The sequence below is a fragment of the Apostichopus japonicus genome, chromosome 11 (genome assembly GCF_037975245.1).
Source record: "Apostichopus japonicus isolate 1M-3 chromosome 11, ASM3797524v1, whole genome shotgun sequence".
NCBI lineage: Eukaryota > Metazoa > Echinodermata > Holothuroidea > Aspidochirotida > Stichopodidae > Apostichopus > Apostichopus japonicus.
The window spans coordinates 20,808,478-20,834,012 of NC_092571.1; the positions used below are offsets into that span (position 1 = coordinate 20,808,478).

The 25,535-nt window shown below is 37.7% G+C and overlaps 1 protein-coding gene across 4 annotated transcripts in view; it reads right to left on the reverse strand.

Moving 5' to 3' along the window:
• LOC139975614 (basement membrane-specific heparan sulfate proteoglycan core protein-like) overlaps window positions 1–25,535 on the reverse strand; it is a 181,990-nt gene that overhangs the window by 71,855 nt on the left and 84,600 nt on the right. For all 4 annotated transcript variants that reach the window (XM_071983660.1, XM_071983658.1, XM_071983657.1 and 1 more), the window contains 12 exons: window positions 24,219–24,341; window positions 23,569–23,700; window positions 22,174–22,319; window positions 14,543–14,684; window positions 12,823–12,947; window positions 10,345–10,551; window positions 7,052–7,144; window positions 6,300–6,383; window positions 5,657–5,814; window positions 4,722–4,833; window positions 3,971–4,072; window positions 2,653–2,774 (listed from right to left, as the gene is read on the reverse strand). In XM_071983660.1, coding sequence (XP_071839761.1) covers window positions 2,653–2,774; window positions 3,971–4,072; window positions 4,722–4,833; window positions 5,657–5,814; window positions 6,300–6,383; window positions 7,052–7,144; window positions 10,345–10,551; window positions 12,823–12,947; window positions 14,543–14,684; window positions 22,174–22,319; window positions 23,569–23,700; window positions 24,219–24,341 — 1,546 coding nt within the window. The remainder of the gene's footprint in view (window positions 1–2,652; window positions 2,775–3,970; window positions 4,073–4,721; window positions 4,834–5,656; window positions 5,815–6,299; window positions 6,384–7,051; window positions 7,145–10,344; window positions 10,552–12,822; window positions 12,948–14,542; window positions 14,685–22,173; window positions 22,320–23,568; window positions 23,701–24,218; window positions 24,342–25,535) is intronic.

A 25,535-nucleotide genomic window follows, 5' to 3' on the forward strand; every position in this document is an offset into this window, starting at 1 on the left:
CTTGGCTGATACTGAACATCAACAAATTACTTCTCACAGTTCATGCAGATTTACGTGATTCATTTCATCCAACCTATACCAAACTTAGGGAAGGCTCGCAAATTTAACCGGCGATGATCGCAGGCCCAACCGTTGCTATCCAGTGTAATGAGCACAGCAACCAGCTGGTAATGAGTCATGCTTGAACGCACACATTTCCTGCCTTCCAAGAGTCGGTGGACAGTTGTATGCACTTGACTATGAGACCACAAATTAAGCCTCTTATGCACAAAAGAAGACCAGACAATGAACTGGTCACTTTGGTCCAGGATGTACCCAAAAGGGTTATAGAATTTTCTCTGCAGGTTGGAGAATTGTTTATCAATAAAGCTACTACATATAGGCTACTGTAACTGCATTGAGTTACTACACAGTTGTGTGTACTTTGCTGACAGTTTGTGCTCGAAATATGAATTTTACGTGGCGCTTTCATTGCTATTTTTTATTTCGTGTTTTGCAATTGAACAAACGGAGACACTCCGTTTGGTCTTGAATCCCTTAATACACAAAAACCTACATCATCAATGCTCTAGACAATCTCTCAAACCTGTGGGGACTTTTCTTTCGTTCGTACTATAAACAGTTTATTGAAATGACAGTAAATATATAGCCTAACCATTAAAACTCTCGTACGTATCTATATGCAGAATCACCTCCACGTGAGTCATGCAGTCAGACAGTAGGCTAAGACATGTGCGTGATCTTACTTTCACGTTGCGCAGCTGCTTTCGGGTTGTAAAAAACCTGAACAGTTCGCGACTTGTGCAAGAAAAATTGTTATTGCATGGCGCTTTACGAAATGGAATGGCTAATAAAGAAACCGAATAATTCTTATTCATAGTAGACTTACTTGGCTTTAGTTGTAACAAAGTAACGAATGATATAATTTTAATTTAGTTTGAGAAATTACGTTTGTTCAGATCGTTTAGCAAAAGCATAAATTCGGTCCAGACTACAACGGTATGACTAGTTGTAATTGTACTATACACTGAACCAATGTTTGAAAACTTGCGTTTGAAGCCTTCATGAATGGGTAATATGACTTTTTGTATCACATTGCGTGACATTTATTTCTTGGCAAATTGCCAACGTTACTTGAGATAGTAGTATTTCATCAGAGCCAGGCAAAGATAACAGTCTGCTGTTAGAGACAAGTTAGAGTAGCTATATTATGTGATAAAATGAAAAGAGATTTAACCTGTCTTACAATCTTTAAAAAGTTTAACTTACAAAACTGACGATATTATGAAACAAACTACGTTCGGCAAAGCCCTGTTTCTAGACTGCCTAACAATAAACAGCGTGCTTTATACGTACATCAGTTTACAAGTTAATTGCAGTGTTTACCCCTACTTAAATATCACGGTAGGCTACTGTATATGTGCTGTGGATTTTCCAACAACCCCCCTGTCTAACACCTGTTTGTTAACATTTTTGGCACGTTTCCAAAAAACTTTTCATGGAGTAAACTATTTTGACTCCACTCTAGAATTAATTAGGTCAGTCAGTAAAGAATCGGTAAAGTTATGCGAAATATTATTTTAGACGTTCAAGAAAATTTATATCCCCGTAACAAAGTAAAACCATGGATGTATATAAAACACACCTCAAGCTAACCGACTCATCCGCATGAACAAAACAATCTGTTCCCCATGATACACGAGGCACAGTCTATACCATACATACATAGCACGATATCAAGGCCCCAATAGCTACAGTATGGCCATCTTTATCAAAGTAAACCTTGCAATCCCATGTTTTAGGCCACTTGGCATGATTAACTAAATGCTCAATATTTTTTCCATGTCCTTAGAAAACGTCAACTTCGCAAAATACAATAAGTTGTGTTTTTGTTGTTACGTGAGATCCGTAACCGACGAAGTGGTTAGGCTATGTACTATACTCTTAACTATGGTAGGATAATTATTTTTCCTTTTTTGTGTGGAAATTCTAGAAAATACTTTCTTTTTCCCCCGCTTAACAGCAGATGTGGTCGTATGGTTTATTCATAAATGGGTGTACTAGAGCTTTTTTTACATGAAATTTGTTGCATTTAGCACGTTATGCCAGTTTCGCGTGAATTTTTCGAAAGTATTTTGCTCGATCTTTCGTAAAATTTGAAAGGTGTACCAACTTACTGTTCGAGTAGAGAAAAGAGAGATGGATCAGTGTTAGTGAATGAAAATACTTTGTACAGGAAAAGAAGTCTGAAAGTATTTTGAAACATTCAATACGAAAATAGTTCATGAAGATTTCAATTCATTCTTGAAATAAATCTCCTTCTACTGTGGTCAGAGTGCCATTGTTACGTAAAAACCACAGACCAGGAAAAGGCAAGTACCGCTTTTGTTTACAAACAATAGCAGCGCTTCTGTGTTGGGAGCTCAATGCTCATTACTTTCACGGAGTTACCGTGGGTGTGTGCACTCAAGCGTGAGTGATATGCAGGCTGCATAATGAGCAGTGGTGTGCTGCTGGCTGGGCCTTCGATCATCGCCGGTTAAATTTGCGAGCCTTCCCTTATCACGTCCCAATTAGTATACAAGACTGATACAAATTAACTATGTTGTCGTTTCTGACAACTATAACAACATATTTGATGACAAAACTCACTGGCTTGGAGGTGAAATGTACGGACATGGGCATGGATCACATGGTATACCACTGACAGGGTCGCCATAGTAACCGTCCTGACATGAGTCACAATTTTCACCGGTTGAAAATTCTCTGCAATTCTAAGGCGGAGAAGAAAAACACAATAATGCAGGATTCATTACAGTAGGCCTTCAGTGGAAGTTGCAACCCTACAACATATTTGCACACTATAAGCGTGGGAAGTCAGAATATACAAGGTCTCAGTGAGCCGGGAAATGTAAGGTGGCTTTGAGAGTTACAGTGACATGGGTGTTGAAATTTTGAATATTGGTGACCAATATTTGACTGTCTAGCATATTTTAAGACAATTCCTGATGACAAAGCAATTTTGTGTTTCAAACTGATATATTTATTTGCTACCACTGTCTGTATACTTTTAAAGTCAAATAGGTGTTTGACAGGCTTGACATTATTTTGATAAACTCACATGATTTGATATTAATATGATAAGGAAGAAATGTTGTACCATTAAAATTGTTCCCAACCAAGAAATACTTTTTCCAAAAAATGTAAAAAACACAGAAGAAAAAAAGTATCAGCACGTGCACCTTTACAGCACGTGTTGTCATGCTGCAAACATGATAAAATGTAAAATTAATAAAAACCAATCCTAGTATAATAATTGTAAGGGTTATCCCCATTCCTGAGTTTCATTCCCTGCAGGGTATACAAAAGAGTGTCAACTACAGGGTGAGAATAGATTCCATGTAGTTTGGGGGCAAGTTCAACAACAGGTGGTGATTTCTGTAAGCTTTATACCATCACCCTCACGTTGTGGTTAGTCTTGGGAGGTAACCAACACCACAAATTCCAATCAAAGAGTTTCATGTCAACAATTCGATCCTGTTAATTCTTGTATTAGTGGCTCTTACTAACTGTCATTTAATTTCGATTAAAATACCTTATACTCCAGTTTCAAAAAAAGAAAAACCAACATAGAAACTCAACATAACATAAATTCTTCAGTTAGATCAGATAGATCAAATCCATCCCCAAGCCATCTCAAGACTTGTTTATATTATCTCAGCTGTTTTCATCTGCTGATATATTTGTTCCCTAGAACAATAAATGCTCCCCTCCCCTTAACCTACCACCCCTCCTCCACTCTCTCCCTCTCTCCTCCAATTACCATCCACTGTGCAACCTAGGCCTTACTAACTACGATGGAATGAAAAAAAACGTTATTTGCTGTATCAAAATTTGTAAGAAATTTGTAGATTTATCTGGTGTTGAGGAGTTGACTTATTTCTGATTATCTCTACCAAACCCTCCTCACCTTACAAACACCAGTGTCTGGATCACACTCATTTGAAAGTCCATTACAATCACAAGGCATACACCCTCCTACACCATCTGTCATGTAACCATCTGCACATCTCTGAAAAAAAGAGAGATAAAACAGAAATATAAACAGAAAATAATTTGTTTCCTTTTTCACTCTTGATATGTTCATAGTCCCAGAAAATACAAAAGCATTGAGTGCTAGTTATGTTTCTGTCACTATTCTGGTTTTCAAGATATTCAGCTATTAAAAGATAGTTTAATAACTGGAATGCTCCTTTAAGGTAAACTGATGACTACCTCGTCGTCGGCGACTCATGGCAGGCCTAAATGTTTCATGTTAATCCATTGTTTCATAAATTATAATAACTCAACCAACATATTTTCTTTTCACTTCATATTTGAAGGACAGAGAACTTTTGGGATGCCATTCAACACCATTTTGTCTATGACAAATTGATCAAACATTCTAAACATGTTCTTTGATTGCCATAAAAGCCTAATGTTTTCCCATTGAGCTTTCTTGGTGTTACATCTGTGGAACAGATCCAATAGTCTGAGTATTAGACTGTATGGTCCAGTCACTTTAACTAATGGACCTAAGCTGTTCGAAGGTCTGTCCCTCACATATTCAAACTGCTATCCAACCTGCACAGATTACTAATAATCATATCATATTACTTTAAGTCCCATGTTCCACTACATCTACGTAACTGACAAACGATTGACTACAAGTTTTCCCGTACCTCGCAAGAAAGACCTCCGTAGCCTTGCGGACATTGGCAGTATTCTACCATGAATGCTCTGCCATTGTTGGTGGGTGTTTCTTGGCCTACTTCTAGATATACCTTGGACAATCTGTGAGGAGGAATGGGAATCACAAAGATATATTTGGGTACGACTGACTTATTTAAGCTTCATCTCACCGCTGGTCCGAGACCCCAATGCAATATTTCACCTGTACTGAGACATTTTAACTTATGATGCTCTGTTGGCATGATGTAATGTTCACACAAGACGAAGAATATCGAAACAAGACTTAACATTTTCTTCTTGGCCACGGAAGAATTCCTACATCTACTCAGACATAAAAATAACGGCAACTTTCACACATTCATTGAGTCATATCATACCTAACATGCCAGAAAGGATGATGTCAGTGGAAACTTGGATATGAATCCTGTTTTTAATTAGCACAATTACATGGGCATAAATACCCTCTTAGCTTGTGTTGCTTAAAGTTCTATAGCTTTTAAGCAGGTGTTTTTGTGACCTATTGAAGAAAAATGGACTGACTTTTTCGGGTCATTTTATCATCTCGTTTAAGTATGTTACTGCAACACTCTGCCAAATTCAAAGTTAAGTGCAGCCTTGACAGTCTATACCCCTCCTTATGAATCATATAGTATCATTTTAAAAATTCACATTTAGATTTTTATAAAAAATAATTAAGTTTAAACTTTTTTTCTTCAGGGATGAGCCTGTGGTAAAAAAAAAAAAAAACAGAACTTTGCAAAAATTGCGGTATAGGCTCTAGTTTGCATATGCTACAGTGTGTTAGGATAATAGTTTTTGTCCCTGAGGGTAGAAAGAAACCACGGATATTCCGCGAATATGCGGAAAAAGCTCATGCCTGTTTTTTTAGCTTGACATAAATTTTCAAAAGTTTCTACATTCTTACACAGAGTTCCTCTGGTTAGTGTAGTAGGACGCTCTGATGAAGAAATCTTCAATGTTACTCAGAACATTCATGAACTCCTGCCTGGTGACCGTCTGGAGTACCAGAGACCCGGGGGTGTCACCTCTACCGCTGCCAACCGTCTCGCGATACCAATTATCCTGATGTCGGAAGAAACGAAAGCATATTACAAGTCTCTAACGTTTACAAGAAGTATAACTGATTTAAAAGCTTTTGGAAATGCTCAATTGTTGTATAACCAGACTCAAGATACAGGGGGGGATGGGGATGTAGTCATAGTCCAATGTATCATGCATACAGCCTAGCTACGGATCACACCCCAGTTAAGCTGAAGTACATAATCACTTCCCAGCTGATTTTTGGTTTATATCAAGTGAAACACTGAAGAGTTTTAAAATTTTATTACTGTTTTAAAGAAATATTTTAGAAAAATTTAGCATAGTTTTCTTTTTTGCTGGGTGAGTCAAAATTACAGTTTAATAGCAGAAGAAAATGGGGTAACTATCCCAACAATCCTGGCTGGGATTGGTATGTTAGGATACATACCCACAGATGTAACTAATGTGGGCGGGGGGGGGGGGGTGTAGGGAAGGAATGCATTTTACTGTAAGGTGAATGTCCTTACCTGTGTCATTAACAACTCTCTCGTCGTACTTTCACTAGGCCGAGGTATATTTGGAAATTGATAAACCAGGGTGACATCTCCACTCTGTCAAATAATGAATAAAAGATTGATTTCATGTCGTTAATATTCATATATCAACATGTACGTCAACATTGTGTATACTCTGTATTATATGGGTACTTTTGCCTTTTTTTCTGTTGCTCCACCATAAATATATAAATTTGGATATTTTAATATCTACATAATCGTGATAAATTTAAGACAAGGCTCGTTCATAAATAAGATGCTAAGTTACTGACGTCACTACTAATCGATCAAACAATTATTTATCCTGCGCAACTGAAAATGTCAACATCATCTGAAATCCTCAAGCATTTCACCTATATATTTAAATAATAAGGTAAATTGTACCTGCATAACTGTTTCAACTAGATCGGTTGCACCAATCAACCAATAGTCTTGGTACTTAAAACTCCTGACTACATATTTTAGTACTTTTCGAGGCAAACATAATCCACCATTTATGTCTTAAACTACCACACTTTCATGGCAGATATACTTATGCCAGTCAAATTTGCATATAATTATCAAGGCTGATGATTTCACGACCTCCCCGGGCTAAAATCCAGCTAAATGCATCTTTCTGTAGAGTATCGAGAGAATGAATCTGCGAATATATTTCATCTCTATAAATTAAAGAAATACGTCAAGAATCGATGCAATGTAAAAACAGAAGGAAAAGAGTAAGAGACCTTGAGAATGACATCAGACAAATCCGTTTGCTGTGAGAATGACGATGGGTTGTATCTAACCGTGTAAGAGAGCTTCCCTCCATAGCTGGCAAGCTGGAAAATGGTTAAAGACAAAATTAGATTAGAAAAGTTGTGCATGTGGTGTTGTCTCAAGAATTATCTCGGTCATGGAGAGGTCAAAAGATTGATTGTACATGTGGAGGGGTTTCCATTGAATGAAGACTTTATAGAAATTAAGGAAAGGGAAAAAAACAGCCCTTCACAAAATATTAAAAACAGTACAGACATGTTATTTTGGTTTTTTATGACTTGTAAGTCCCAATGTACAATACCAATACATACAACAATGATAATGCTTCTGGTCAGAAAACATAAGAACAAATCATATATTTTCTACCTTTTTTCCTGGCTTTTTGGCTATAAAAGTTGCTCAACAAACATAAACTGAATATTATTCTTAACATACTGTAATATCTAGACTAAACTTTTGTTTAATTTCTAAAACATTTATAAAAAAAATTCTGCTGTTGGAATACAGGATATGTTCTGATGGTATCATGACTGTGTATGTTTTCACAGAGAATTGGACATTGACGACCAAAGCAGGACAAGTTCTCGGTAGGAAAATCTATTGTGCTGTGCATTTTTTCTTGACAGGCACAGCAATTTCTCAATGTAGGCACTGCTGGTCTGCTGACATAATCTATACTGTTTTGATATTTGATGCAGCCTTGCTGCAGGACAGCTTGCAGCTGCTGCAGCTTATTGTTTCGACACATTTCTTTACTTGCATCTCTTGGATACATAAACTCAGACATAGATATCAAACAGTATCTTGTGAATGTGAGTCATTTATGCAAGAGATATTCATCAAACAATGCACAATACTCCATGCTTCTGTCTTACCATCCCATCCCCTCCCCTCCTCCCCCCTCCCATCTTCTCTCCCCTAACACAATTATTTTCTCCTTTTGTGGAAATAGTTAAAAAGTTAACATTACTTTTGAAAGTGAAATTCAACAAGACTCACATCACAACCATTAAATAGAAAGAAAAAACTACTCGCTTCCTACAACTTAAAAGCATCATATTAACATCTACCCGGCAAACAGGCAATTTTTAGAACGGCTACAGACCATGTGCCGTGGCAATTCAGAATAATAAAACAAACACTTTACTTCATCAGGACAACTCATGAATTTTTAAAACCTGTAGTGCTGATGACACCAGCATCATTCCCTCTGACATTAAACCTTTTCAAGACATTTTTTCACCCCCCCCCCATTTTTGTAACTCCACACAGGTGGCGGTTATAAATATAGAAGACCCCCCGCGGCTCTGCAGAGGATCGGTTGATGAACAGAGAGGAGCAGACAGCATGAAAGATAAATAAGGTTAATGTTAAAGGATGAACTTACAGATTAACGGACGAACTTACAAATAAAACATTTAATTCAAGGAATGTCAAATATGCACCAACCAAGATCCTTGCTTGAAATAAGAAATAAGTCGTTTTGTAAAATGTTTACGAGGTATTGTGAGTCAGAGTTGTGCCGCAATTAGCCAAAGGCAATGTAAATACTATCTGTACAGAGGGCGCCAACACATGTTGGGAAGAAATATCACTAAAATGGGCCCAAAACTTGCTAAATGGTATATACTTACAACTAAAATGTCTTCCTTTAACTTTTGACTAAAATCTAAGCCTTTCTGTGACAGACACCAATGACATCCAAAAGTACAAAATTCTATCCTCAAAAAACCATGTGCATACATTCAAATCTTGTTCTAACATTTGCACCTTCGTATTTAGATCTTATATTCTCAGACTAACTTTCTATTCATAACTTGCCTTTAAATAAAAAATTCAAGTTAAAGGTTCATTTGATAACTTTTCTCACACAACAAAAACCATCAGTGTTTCTGGTTCTATTTACTATGTCAACGCAAGTCAACAGACTATATAAATCTTTTCACGTACCTCATCCTTCTTTTTAATGGCATGAAAAAAAAATTATAACGATTTTCCAAAAATTTTAAAACTTTATTTATGGCCAAGAATGATGCCTAAATTAATTCCAACCAAAAAATGCATCAAAGAGTAACATCGTAGATATTTTGACTTGTAAAAGCTTGCCAATGTTTTAAAAATTGCAACTTTATATTACGCATTTTTGTGTTGATTTGACGTCATCACCAAATCTACTGAGAATATCAAAGAACATTGCAATTAATCAAACCAAGAGAAACTCTTAGAGAGGAATGTAATCAATATTTCAAAATAAACAATTTCAAAAACAATTCCTAAACATTTTGTGGGACAGACACTGTTTCACATTAATCATTTGGATCACATCTGCCAAAGATTTAGAAAATTCTTCCAAGAAATAAAGGGGTCGACTTGTAAAGTGAATAAAACTGTATTTTAAAGGGCTTTTCCAATCGGGAAGCAAAATGATCTGTCAACTCAAAGAGGCCAATCTAACATGCTTCTTTTTTGTCAACTTGATGATGCGTTCCCTTCAAGCAATGTCAATCGAAGGGATCACCATATCAACATGAAAGATTTCTTCCTTTTTTCTTTCTCATTTTTTTTTTATTACTGGAATGACAGGATTTGTAATAACTTTTGCCAGATTTCTGTTTCCCCCTTAACGACATAAACTGACTAATGACCTGAGATTTATGGGCTTCATAGTTCACAGGTCAACATTGTTGATGTCTGTTTTGACTAAAACAGCAAACATCGTTTGGTTTAATGGAGAAGAAATGACTGCATTTTCAAATTGTTTTAAAGCCAGACTTTATGACCCACACACAAAGATTTTTATTACAGACGCAGTGCTATGTTATGTAGGCTTGTCTTGGCATGCTAAACAGGATATTCGACTTACTACAAATATATCGGCAAACTGCCTTGTAACTAGACGGACCATACATCCAGGAGAGGTGAAGGTTTCCCAAAGATCCTACCCCTCACAGCCCCTTATACTTTCCCATCCCACCACACGATCCCACCCCTCCCCCTCTTCATAAACCATTACCACTTTGCAGTGGCTTATTTTCAATAACTATCTCCAGTTGCCACTGTTGTCAAGTGACATCATCCGTCCTATTCCAAAAAAAAAATTCATTAATTTTATATTGATAATTAAAACCCTTTTCAAAAAAAGAAAAGAAAAAAAGTCACCCATCATTGACGGAGCTGGACCACTTCAGAGGCCAACTCTACAATTTTAGGTTTCCATACGATAAACGGCCACTCAACAAAGGCCAAATACGATCAACCGTACCTGGTTACCAAGGAATTGTTCGGGGAGAGCCCAGTAGTAGTTACTCTCTTTCAAGTATTGGCTGAAGTCTATGATAATCAATTCGGTTAAGTCCAGTTCTACTGAGATCCTGCTCTTATTGATGTACTCTATGTCTCCAGACGGCACTTTTCGGGACACGAGTTCCACTCCCTTCAGATCGTTAGCGACGTCAAAACTGATTTCATTCTGCCAAAAAAGTACAATATTGTATGAACAGATCTCTGATGAAAACCACACAAAAAGTAGTCGTCAGGTTATCTGAACCACTTGAAAAGTTCCAACCGACATCCCCACCCTCTAACAACCCCCTTCCCCCCTCCCCTGTGGCTATGATTCCCACCTCTGCCCTGAATGCATTTTCTTTCACTGTTTGTGAATAGCTAACTAATAGCCTTGAGGTTTACCGATATCCAACTTTTTATTAGAAAATCTACAATCTATAAATGACAATAATCATGGAAACAACAACTTGATCGTAGCTAGCATTGGCCATCTTCACTTGTGTATTTTTAGAGGCTATACGCAGCCGCCACCCTTCATAATTCACCGTACCTCTAGGAACAAGAGGAGGGTATGACTCAATCACTGTTCTGCATTACTACTCTCATAAAACTGACCTTCCTTACAGTATAGATAAGGTGGATATATCTGCATCACTCTGTTGTAAACCTTATAGCTCAGATCAGAGAGAATTCAGATCCACCACCCACCATACCACCCACTACAATTGTACATATCCCACGTAAACCTTACCTTTCAATGGGATATACCACCCACTACAATTGTACATATCCAATGTAAACCTTACCTTTCAATGGGATATACCCACTACAATTGTACATATCCCATGTAAACCTTACCTTTCAATGGGATATAGCTCCCACTACAATTGCACATATCCCATGTAAAACCTTACCTTTCAATGGGATATACCACCCACTACAATTGTACAAATTCCATGTAAACTCTACCTTTCAATGGGATATACCACCCACTAAAATTGTACATATCCCATGTAGACCTTACCTTTCAATGGGATATACCACCCACTACAATTGTACATATCCCATGTAAACCTTACCTTTCAATGGGATATACCACCCACTACAATTGTACATATCCTATGTAAACCTTACCTTTCAATGGGATATACCACCCACTAAAATTGTACATATCCCATGTAAACCTTACCTTTCAATGGGATATACCACCCACTACAATTGTACATATCCCATGTAAAACTTACCTTTTAATGGGATATACCACCCACTACAATTGTACATATCCCATGTAAACCTTACCTTTCAATGGGATATAGCTCCCACTACAATTGCACATATCCCATGTAAAACCTTACCTTTCAATGGGATATACCACCCACTACAATTGTACAAATTCCATGTAAACTCTACCTTTCAATGGGATATACCACCCACTACAATTGTACATATCCAATGTAAACCTTACCTTTCAATGGGATATACCCACTACAATTGTACATATCCCATGTAAACCTTACCTTTCAATGGGATATAGCTCCCACTACAATTGCACATATCCCATGTAAAACCTTACCTTTCAATGGGATATACCACCCACTACAATTGTACAAATTCCATGTAAACTCTACCTTTCAATGGGATATACCACCCACTAAAATTGTACATATCCCATGTAGACCTTACCTTTCAATGGGATATACCACCCACTACAATTGTACATATCCCATGTAAACCTTACCTTTCAATGGGATATACCACCCACTACAATTGTACATATCCTATGTAAACCTTACCTTTCAATGGGATATACCACCCACTAAAATTGTACATATCCCATGTAAACCTTACCTTTCAATGGGATATACCACCCACTACAATTGTACATATCCCATGTAAAACTTACCTTTTAATGGGATATACCACCCACTACAATTGTACATATCCCATGTAAACCTTACCTTTCAATGGGATATAGCTCCCACTACAATTGCACATATCCCATGTAAAACCTTACCTTTCAATGGGATATACCACCCACTTCAATTGTACAAATTCCATGTAAACTCTACCTTTCAATGGGATATACCACCCACTACAATTGTACATATCCCATGTAGACCTTACCTTTCAATGGGATATACCACCCACTAAAATTGTACATATCCCATGTAGACCTTACCTTTCAATGGGATATACCACCCACTACAATTGTACATATCCTATGTAAACCTTACCTTTCAATGGGATATACCACCCACTACAATTGTACATATCCTATGTAAACCTTACCTTTCAATGGGATATACCACCCACTAAAATTGTACATATCCCATGTAGACCTTACCTTTCAATGGGATATACCACCCACTAAAATTGTACATATCCCATATAAACCTTTACCTTTCAATGGGATATACCACCTACTACAATTGTACATATCCCATGTAAACCTTACCTTCGTCTTAAAGAGACTGCTGCTCTGGCAAGTTCGTGAGCGATCAAAGCAATAGCATGTCATACATTCAGAACTATCGTCTGCATCAGAGTTAAAGTAGGGTGCTTGGCAGATGCCTCTTGGGGCTGTGGAAAGATATATATGACAAGTGCCGTCTTGTAGAATAATCACAGAGAAAAGTCTTAGGGGATTTATAAAAAAAAAACATTGCTTCCAACACATTAATGTACAGAACAGATAAAGCCAACGTGGGGTACACTGACTCAATAATCGATAAATGTTAAACTGACCGTTCCTTGACAAGACGTTCATGCATCCAAGGTTGGCTACACCAGAGACAGCTATTGATTACATTAAAGCTGATTGGCTGCAAACATCAGAGATGTTAAATCAACTCAAATGACTCATTTGTAAGGCATCTCACTATTATTTCAGCAATTCTATTTCCCCATCCATGTCAAACTAATCAAGAAAATTTGATGAATCACTAGGTTTTGTAGAAATAAGTGTTTCTTCATGATGGTCTAGTTTAATATTGAAAAAAGTAGCCACAAAAATATCTTACTACCAAGCTACAATTTAATAAGGTCCTCACCAAAAGTTCACCTGGAGGTCGTCTGAATGTTTGAGACTAACCTGGAAGGTAAGGGGCCCTCCAGGAGTCCCGGACGGGTTTCTTAATGTGAACAATTCTGGCAACCTGAAGCCAGCTTATATTTTACAGTTTTGAAGAGAACACCATGTTGTTCTAATAATGACTTCCCAGCGGTGATATCACCCGCTAACATTTTTTTCCCTATCGGTTTCATATCTATGCCATGCGCTCTTGCTAACTACCAGGAAAATTGTCTGCTACAGAGAGGGTTGAACCACCTCCACACAGACAGCCTGTCCCCTTTGCACCAGAAAAATGTATCATGATCTCTGTATGTATACATATTGCACACTCCACATAAATAAAGACTGGCAGAAATAACAAATTCAATGTGTGGGCGGTAAACACCAAATAAACATTAGTCTGGGGAAGAGAAGGTAGCAGATTTAATCTTGGCAATGGGGGGGGGGGGAGGCAGTTTATAACTCACTAAGGTCCTAAACACACAAATAACTTTTGTTATTATGTGTCAGAGTTTTCATTTCTATGTCACTGTTCGTCTGGTACTGATTATAAACATGACTGACTGACTATGTCATGTCAATGGCATTACGTGAAAGGGAACATTACACAGATCTCTTAAGCAATTTATGGGAATTTTCTTTTGTAAGGATTGTTCTCTTTTAAAGGTCAAATTTTGTCATGCTTAAAACTTGCTGAAAGGTTTGAAAACTGATTTTATGAATGATTCTCTGAGTCTCAAATCAATTTTCAGAATTTCAAGGATTGTTAGGTTAGGAGAAAATCAATGTCTCAATAAGGAAAAGAAAACTTCTGGTTTATGCGGATAGCAGAAAAAAGCTTGTTGAAATTGGAGCATGGGTGTCCATTAATTGACTGTCTACCGTATTTGGTTCCAATGCTGACCTCTGACGAAGCAAATATCACACAAAATCCAAGAAAACAAATTAATATAGATTTGGAAAATATTGAAACATATATATCTATATTGAATACAATAAGTAATGAAATAAGGTACGAGGATTGGGAAGGCGTTTGATGGCGGTGGGCTGGGGCCCCTAGGGGTTGGGCTGGGGGTTGGGTAAGTGTCGGGACGTTACTCACGAATGACAATGACGATGGCATCTGGTACCACCAGAATGTATCCCTGGTTGTTCATGGCCTCACAGGTATATGCCCCTGAATCACTCTCTTGTGCATTTGTGATGGTAAGGACACCTACACCATCCTCACTGGTAGTGAAAACCTAAGTGATAGATAGATCGATAAAAAAGAAAACTTAGAAAATCGTTCACATGTGACACAGAGAAGAAAGGGTTTGGTTAACAGGGTGAAAAGTAGGCCTACTACAAACTAAATTGATGAGTAAACGAGTCAGCAGGGCTTCATTTCTACAGTCTAAAGCACAATATGAATCATGAGACGGGAGGAAGGGAAGAAAGGTTGGCCTAGTATACTGATTTATGGCAAGCCCCTCTCTCAAAACACAAACTTAAACCATCAGGAGGGACAGTGCAAACTTTCTTAAGGCAAGTTAGAAATTGCCTTTGGGGCATCACAAATATATCAGGGCACCTGACAAGCTTTGCAAAAGGGCACTACTAAGGCATTTTATCATAAGTGAGGGAAAACATAAAAGGATTTGAGAGGTTGAGGTAATTAATTCAGTCTTGATCTCTACATTTTTTGAAATTGCTTCATTAATGGGCGGTTCCTGGTGCAAAAATTGCTGGAGTTCCTGACAACATTTAAGTACAATTTACTTTGATAAAAAGTTTTATGATGATTCAGGTAATTATGGTGGCACCAAAATGGCATCTTGATTTGAAGGGTTGTGGCAGCTGTTGCAGTCAGTGATGTCAGTTAATGCAGAGCCCTGGACCCTGTGTACTTACAGGGACAACTACCTGTTGTTATCAAAACTTTTATTTAGCAAAATACATGGTATGAATGTATCATTATATATATATTTCGAAAAGAAAAAAGGGTAAAACTCAAAAGAGTTTCATCCATTCTCAAATTAATTGCCTATTTTACATTTCCTTTATCAAACTGATGTATTACACCGAGTAGCTAAAACTCCACACATCTTTCTTAACAAGCTTATATTAACCCTGATAGTCATCCAATGCAGCTCCTATCAGAGGTGGCATGGCAACAAATCATATACTAACAGATACTCCACTACCCACAGGTTTTGACCTTCAGAAGTTGGCATAAATGTTTAGAATAATTATACGGAGCCTAGGTGTAGCCCTAGGGTTGCTGCTAGGGTGTCCCGCTGCGCCCTCCCAGCTGTCAGTGAATATCATATGGTATCTGATAAAACGTGAGTAACCTCTATTGGCTCCAAAGATACCGATAAAGGAGCAAATAAATATGATAAAAAGTCAAAGAGATGACGTCAGTACCAGAGGTAATCTAAACCCAGCTTGACTTGCCCGGCTCAATGCAACTTGAGCAAACTGTTGTCACTTGTCCACTGTGATCAATATGTACTAAATGTCTGCAAATATGCAGTGAAGGAACTGTGCAGTGGAGGCGCGCACCCTGTATATCCAAACGTACAAATCCAATAACAATGATAGCATTGACTGGCAGTAAATATAGATGATCAGATTATAGTTGAGGTAGGAAAGGCATCAGTTTGTATGTTTAAAAGAATATCCACAATATGATCATACTACTTGACCATGCAAAACATCATCTATGTAAAGAATGTCCACAATATGATCATACTACTTGACCATGCAAAACTTCATCTATGTAAAGAATGTCCACAATATGATCATACTACTTGACCATGCAAAACTTCATCTATGTAAAGAATGTCCACAATATGATCCTACTACTTCACCATGCAAAACATCATCTATGTAAAGAATGTCCACAATATGATCCTACTACTTGACCATGCAAAACTTCATCTAATGTAAAAGAGTGTCCACAATATGATCATACTACTTGACCATGCAAAACATCATCTATGTAAAGAATGTCCACAATATGATCCTACTACTTGACCATGCAAAACTTCATCTATGTAAAAAAATGTCCACAATATGATCCTACTACTTCACCATGCAAAACTTCATCTATGTAAAGAATGTCCACAATATGATCATACTACTTGACCATGCAAAACTTCATCTATGTAAAGAATGTCCACAATATGATCATACCACTTGACCATGCCAAATATCATCTATGTAAAAGAGTGTCCACAATATGATCATACTACCTGACCATGCAAAACTTCATCAATGTAAAAGAATGTCCACAATATGATCATACTACTTGACCATGCAAAACATCATCTACATAAAGAATGTCCACAATATGATCATACCACTTGACCATGCCAAATATCATCTATGTAAAAGAGTGTCCACAATATGATCATACTACCTGACCATGCAAAACTTCATCAATGTAAAAGAATGTCCACAATATGATCATACTACTTGACCATGCAAAACTTCATCTATGTACAAGAGTGTCCACAATATGATCATACTACTTGACCATGCAAACATCATCTATGTAAGAATGCCCACAATATGATTATATTACTTGACCATGCAAAACTTCATCTAATGTAAAAGAGTGTCCACAATATGATCATACTACTTGACTATGCAAAACATCATCTATTTAAAGAATGTCCACAATATGATCATACTACTTGACTATGTAAAACATCATCTATGTAAAGAATGTCCACAATATGATCATACTACTTGACCAGGCAAAACATCATCCATGTAAAGATTGGCAAATTTGATATGGCACTATACAGACTTACCGTTAAGATGCTAACTATTATATCTATACGTTTTACATATATAACAGATATCCCATAGAAACATTCTTATGACCGCATGGTGATTACATCAGATGGCTGATAACATGGTGCTACTGAACCATGCAAACCACTGTACCATAATCTACAAGATTGTCATAATCAAATATGGTACTGTGCTGTACCATGAGAGCTGTTGAAATTTAGATGGAGCTACAAGATACAGTGTAATGCACCATGGACACCCACTCATACAAAATTTCACTTCATGTGGTGCTGCGTTTTGCACAATAATCTAATCCATGCGGTTATCATATCAGATGGCCAATAGCATGGCACTACTGCACCTATGTGGTTGTCATATCTGATGGCCCATGATATGGTGCTACTGATATGAATTTTAAATTTTTATTACTAAAGTAGACTTTTTGCATGAATTTTTGGTAACCTTACAGAGACAGAGCCTGCTGTTCGTATCAAGAACGGATGTTTCGCTGAATTTGACAGTTTATCCGATCAAGTTTTTGAAAGCGTGCGAGAGGAACACATTTGGCTTTGTGAAGGGTTCAGTTGGTGGTATCTTGTGACATGTACCTCCCTATTTAATGCAAACACATCAATTAGCAACCAACATATTTCGCTGCTCCCACGCTCTTTAACAACCCTCTGTCATGCCAGACATGAACCATCGGGGTACAACAATCGGTGTCGAGCGTATACCGTGCCAATACCAGGCCACGAAATACTTCCTGTATCCTTGAAAACAGTTAAGCTGCATCTTCACTGTGATCCAAGCGATAGGAAATTATTCAGACACTGAAAGCTAAACTTCACCTTGAGGAAATGCAACATATGTGCATTTGGAGAAGTCAACAAGTGAAACATACTTTAGTATGATCACACAGCAACCAAGGGAAAACATTTCATTCTCTGAAACTATGTGTGAGGGTGCAGGCTAAACATTTCCCTTGTCAGTGACTTGTGCAAGGGTGAAGGGGAGGGGGGGACATGGTTCCCCACCTTCCGTAATCAGTAAGAGGGAAATAATTCAGTCAGGGGATTGTTACATTCATCTGGGAGGATTTAGACCACTGCTATGGGTATTCACCCCCACCCCCACCCCTACCAACCCCCACCCCTACCAACACCCCCCCCCCCCTTCATTTCAATTTCGCACAAAACATTTTATTACACAAACTTTGGTTTAGAGCTAATTTGCAATGCCTTTAGAATAAACAATTTCATTCTGAACCATTTTTCTGGGAGAGGAAACCAAGACCACGCTATAGGAGGGTTGGCTTCAATGACCCCAGGTCCACCCCTCTCCTTCTCCTTTATATCATCCTTGATTTGCCTCCAGCTCTTCCATATAGGTTCAGCCCCTACCTTAATCAGAACCCGGAGATTTTACAAAGTGTACATTGCAAATATAAAAGCAATCCCTTGTTTATTTTGGATTTAGAATTTGTCAGAAGTTGATGTTTGCATGGCAAGGTGGCACATCCAAACATTAACCTTTTCACATAAAATACTGTGTGGATCTCTGTCATATCACACTGTGATCAAAAGAAGAGAACTGAAAGTTTCAACATTGGTTTTTTGCTTTTACCCAAATGGGCTTGATACCTATCTCATAAATAACTTCAAGTGACATTGCTTTGACTGTGTTGTCATAACAACAACTTGAAAAACTAAAAGTTGCAAAAATGATGAACTAGAAAATAAAATAAATACAGTAAAAAGTGATGCATTTTTTTTCTTGCCACTGATTTGGGTTATATTTATGGAAAATACCTCTTGCCTTGCCAAACTAACAAAATCAATAACCTAGAAGGGAGTGATGTTATTTATGGTAAAAAGGAGAAGTTTCAAGGCATGAGTCATCCCTGGTTGCCATAACCCATCAACTCCTTTCAAATCATAAATCTACGTATTAAAGCGGCATCAAAACAGTCAAAATTGCCACATTTTGACAAGGACCAGTGACCTCAGGAATACAAAATCGAGTACATTTTTTTCCAGAATTAGCTATCAAGGTCTAAATATTGTGAAGATTCATGTTGACCCGGTTTTTAGCAGGGATGATATGTTGCAAAAGCTGTTGCAATGTGATGAGTTCTAACAATGCCAAACACTGGGTGGGCACTGATATCAGTAACAATAATATTGCTTAATTCCACCACAAAAGAGAAATATCAAGAGAACAACTTTAAAGTAAGATGACCATATTATTTCCAGGATATCAAGGAACATGACGATGGTGACACCCCCCCCCTCCCCCCACAATGGATTAGAATACTTAGACTGTACATCTAAAGGAAGGCATTTCTAGATTCTCAAATGCCGAGGCTTAGAACACTTCATCCAAAAAGAAATATTTTGTTTAACAGCAAAAATAAATCCAAAGCCAAAACCTAAGGTTGATCACTTAAAAGTGCAACACGATGCTTTCATGAATTACTGGGCTGTATGAACTTATTCATTCCATGATCTGGATTGCCTTTATCTGTGAGCCATGAATGAAATTTACATTCGTAGCCAGGCTGTGAACAATCACAGATTAGCTTAGGTTCAAGCTGTCTCTACGAATGGGAGAATAAACAGGTAAACTTGAAATTATTCAGGGCCTATCTACAAATTTCAGGGATATAGCAGGGACAGTACATGAAATTCGGGGGCACTTGCAGGCCAACTTTAAACCAGGACTGTCCTGGGAAATAGGGCGCATCTGGTAACCTTTCACTAATGGAAAGCCTAAGAGATTTCACCTTACATGGCACTATAAGGTCATACATTATTGAAGTGACAGCCTTGAACAAGTTGGATATTTGCACTATTAAACGTATCTCCAATTAACAACAAGATACTAGTTGATTGGGGGAAAGCATCTCCTTAGAGTGAACTAGTTTCTTTTTTCACAGTCACATCATAAATGCAGCACAGAGAATACCAATGCAATTTTTCTTCATTTTTCCTAAGGGTGGAGGAGGAGCAGGTGTTGGGAAGTACCACCATTAATGTCACACATGAATCAAGTTATAGATCCATAAAATTGTATCCCCGCATTCACGCACAATTCAGCTATTAACCAAAAACTAACGAGTTGAACTTTACCCTAAATTTCGCAAATATTCGCTCAAAGTTTGTTATATTTACAGAATACTATCAGATAAGTGCAATATAACTGAGTATATCATAATTTCCTTGCAACCCTACAAACATGTAGTCAACACTGGATTCTCTCTCCAAACATCAGGATTGAAACCAAAAGTAACTATTTTTGCTTTTGTCCAACACAACCAGACATCTGTTGAATGAAGGCTGCCCACTGTTGATACCGCTTTTGTAAGACTGGTGTAAACTGCGTGTTATCATTGAGTTTCTGATCTTTTCTTTTTTTACCCCGAGGGCGACCTTTCTTTCTACCAGACTGGTTTATTGTAAAGATAGCTTGAATTTCCCCCAGGGGGTCTGGTATGCCACTTCTGACTCATAAAATACAATGAAATCATGTTGATAGAACCTCTTTCAGGCTTCAACCAATAGGAGGAGGATTCCATTCCACAAAAAAATAGAAAGAAAAGAAAACTTGGAGAATATAGGTTTACATAGATACTGTCTGTCTGTTTAACTGGAAGGATTTAAGACTGGGCAAAGATTACTGGTGGATTCAACCATGAAACTAATCGAATTTACATAGAATCAAACAAACAAGAAAATTGAAATTTGAAGTCTGATGGAAGCTTCTTATCTATGTTGACCTCCTTATGAACAACCACAGGAGAGAGGGGGGAGGGGAGGGGGTGGGGGAGGGGGTGCAATTAGAGGGTTACATACATAGCTTGCTCTGTGATAATTTCAGAATGACCCTGCCCTTATTCACATATTGTTTTCAGTTCCAAGGTTTCAATATATATTTGTTGGAAAATCCAGAACAGTGAAAAAACTTCCAGCCTTCACAGGGATCCGAACCCGGGGCCTCCCGCTTTATATGCAGACACCCTAACCACTAGGCTATGGACGCTGATTGTATGTCCAGAGGTTCGAAACCGGTAAGGGAGGGTCGTTTGTCACCTGTATCGAACAATTCTAGTTCTGTTTTGGTGACATATTTTGCCTTACTCTAGAGATCAAACATGATGCTAACCAACTCGAAATCATTTGTGAATCCTAAGACCGGATCTCGAAAAGAGATGTTTGTGAAGGATATAATCATTTATAGAAATATGTTCTGTATGCACTTTCTGTAGGATATACCCTTACAATTAAGCCCACCTTTGATAATTGGGTGCCTACCTCGTTCTCATGAATATTCAGTTTATTTCCAATAATCTCGCTTGTGTATCTTGGGTATGTAAAATGAACTTCCTTTAAACCCTTTGCAGAATCAAAACTGAAATTTGGGCAATATGTGGCAGGAATTATTTTTTCTCTCATTGTCATACGAAGGACTTCTAACCCATACAGTTGATGCAAGATAATGGAACTTGGTAGACTTCATATACAGAACGTGATAAAATCTGGCGAACAGCAGAATATACTCCTGAAAAACGACCTGATACTTTAAGCTAATGAAAGTTGTGGCATGGATTGAATCTCGGAAAGGTACAATGCAGCATACTGCCTTAAAATAAACCTGTATGGATTAGATCCCAAACATACGATGCAGTATACTGCTCTTAACTACGACATGAATTGAACCTGAAAGAAATACAATGCAAGAAAACTGCCTTTAAAAATACCGCATGAATTAATATATCTTAAAGTGTAAAATGCAATACACTGCTTTAACATATCCCTTTGCAAACTGGACTGTTTCGGATACAACATCACCATCTTAACATTGTGTCTATTAGCCATTTCTGTTATAGAAGCTTTCATTTTTAATAACCTTTACGAATGATATATTCCAGGGGTTTGATTCATGACTTACCCTCGGTGGTGGTGGTATGGGTCCCCAGTTGAGACGCCAGGATATGATGGGTGTAGGGGTACCCACTGCCACACATCGTATTACTATGGTCTCACCTCGGGTGACCGTGATGGGTGTGTTTGGTGGTACAGTGACATTTGGTGGCGCTAGGAAATGAAACAAGTAAAACAGCACTTTTCAACTTTGAGACCCAGAAGAAACTCTTAAAAGCAATAAATTAAAGGACAAATGCCCCTCTGCTCAAAATTAAATTTTTATGTTTTATAAATTTAAAAAAAAAAATATTTTGTTAGTTTTAGTTTTAGAGATAGTAAATTGTATCACTTGGATTCCAATCCATGGTGATCACCAGAGCATAGATTGATGAATGTTACACATAAAGTGTTAAGCCCGCCCTGCACAGGAACAGATTCCCTAATAATGAGTCTCATCTTATGAATAAGAGCCCACATGCTTAAGTGATGTGAAGGCATTAAGATCAGCGGTCACCAAAATGTTGCTGTGGCTTAGAAAATTGCATCAAACCAATCATAGAACAGACCTGTACATCCCATTTAATAATTTACTAATCAGAAATGCCCTCATCTGCAGACAGAAAAGTTCTCCCAACCGACTGACCGACCCACCCACCCACCAGGTAACCTCTTCTTCCCCCTCCCATATACCCACAGTGTCCATGTTGCATACAAAAAGATTATTATACAAACTATATGTTTAATCTGGGTGGTGCAAAGGTAACAACCTTACCAGAACCACATTAGAATAGAATTTCAAGAAGCTAAGTGTTTTAAGCAATAAATTTTGAAAGTACTTATAACTCTCAAGTGCTTCCTGACAATTTAATCCTAGTGACTTCCTGAAAGTCAAGAAGACAGTTGGGTAATTTTTCTGGTACACTAGGTTTTTAAAACCCTTATTTATGTGCTCTTCACCTTACTGAAAGGGGAAAACATGAATCATGTTTACTATGGGAGTTTGTATGAAGGGCTTTCATGTGAATGGTTATTTTAAAATAAAAATATTAACGGATGTAGAAACATCTAGCGTAGTATGTAAATATTTTGATTTTTTTGTCAAAGACTAGAGGGTAAATTCTTAAATGTTTAAATTTACAAACTGAGAGAGCAAGGACAAACTTGGAGATAAAATCTAAACTGCTTTAGTGTTTTCGTTTACCTAGTCCAAACAGTGAACTTGCTAACTGCAACAAGTGATTAACAAGACTGACTTCAGTTTGGACACCCGGTTTAGAAATGGAGTTTACAGAAACGAAGGATGAAAGAGTGGAATCAGTAGCAGCTTTTGTTTGACGTTTTTCCTTGTCGTTGGTGTGATGCTGCAGATGTGGGAGGGGGAGGGTGGGGGGTGGGGAAAGAAATGTTTGTGCACACTTACTACATGCATATTCATCACTACGATCCACACAGTCATAATCGTTGTCGCACTGAAAGGCTTTTGGTACACACTCGGAGTTGGTGAAGCATTCAAATTCACTAGCCGAGCAGGCATCACCAGGTTTGGCAGTTGCTGATAGAAAGAAAAGCAAATAATGAAATGAAATAAAAAGTTCTTGCACTTATCAAGCAATGTCAATAGACAAACAGACCTCAAGAGGGCTGAGACCATACAAATGCTTCTTTCAAATAAAGACAATTTTTTTTTCAATTCACTAAACATTGCCCACTCATTTTTTTCTTCTTGCTACTACATCTCTCACATGTTCCAATCAGCCACCTGATACCGACGACAACTCAATCCCGGAGTTTTTTATAATGTCTATGAAAATTGGGATTGGCACAACTTCGTATTCTACGAAATTGTTCCAAGCCTACGGTAGTTGTAGATGTTTTGGCTAGGAAAAAAGGGATTTCCTGAAAGCATTAAACATCCGCTGCGTAGGTGCAACATCCTCAATAGCGAAATGTGCAGATTTTAATGCTCGTTTTATGTTTCTGTGGCTGGAGATGTTGTGTATGATGAAATCTATCGGCTATTTCAAGGAACGACCGTTCCGACGAGATTTTCAGGATCACAGAATAACTTACGACAATTTGCTTCGTCACTACCGTCCCCACAGTCGTCATCCCCATCACAGAGCCAGATTTTCTGCGCACAGTTCTCGTTGGTGCATCTAAATTCGTTGGGTTCACACGGGATCAGCAGAGTGGCTGTTGGATTCAAGAGAACGATATCATGTTAAATTATAACAAAAACAATATATTTCATTTCATTTATTTGTTTCTTCACAATATAAATACAGAGAAGTTAAAACTTTGTGACAAAACATATCATCAACAGGGAAAATTGTGAAAGAAAGCACTCCAAGATGATACACAGTAATATGACAATAGTGTTAATATCAGTTAATCGATTAATCAGTCTACCGGGAACTGTGTCTCTCAACCTAGAGGTCCGGGGAGGGGGGAGGGGGTGGGGAGTCTGTGAGGAACAAATGGGTTTGTAGAGGGCCAGCAAAGAATGTGGGGTCTGTAAATGCTGATGGGCCTTGCTAACTTTTGACTGACTTGTACACGCTGTACCGATAATTAGAACACGGTCTGAAAGTGTCATCCACGGCAACATGCATATTCATGAACCCTGCAGCCTGAATTATCGTCCCGAGGGATCCATAGGATTGAACTGGTCCAGAACCTAGATACTTTAAGATCATTAGTGAGATCTCAACTGTCACTGTTTACTCTCAGTCTACCACAAGATCATTAGAGGCTTTTAATTGACACAATTTACGGGATTAAAGCGAGACTATATGCGTCATGGAATGCGGATGTTTGGGTTCACCTGAGATTAAACTCCACTGAGTTAGCGGCGGTGCTGTCTCTGGCCAAGTTTTAGTTTTGATTTATGATGTTGGCACTGCCTGGGTTGGGTTACACCAATTGTAACAACCATTAAACTTATTCCCCGTAAGACAAAAATCACATCATAATTGAAGATTGGTGGTCAATGAGGAATGTTATTCCTCATATTAACATAACACATTCAGTTGCTGGAATGATCATTATAGGATAGTTGTTTGTGGATAATATTTCTTTTGAAAATTCTGCCTCAAATGTTAAAGAAGCTGATTTTAGTACTTTTTACAAATTTTGTTGGATCATTATTGCTTTATGTCTTTGACCTCCATCTTCAAAGTTTCTTCTCTTTGTAAATTAAACTTATCTATTTTGCTATTTCCTGCTGGCACAAAAAAAACAACAACAACAATCAACCAATCAAACTAAAAGAATTTTCAAGGAATTCAAGGAAAACAGCAACTCCTGATCCTCCTTCCGTAATTAAATTTGTAACCCAAAACTTGATTTTTTTATATTTCTTTTTAAAGCAAAATTTGACTTAATTAG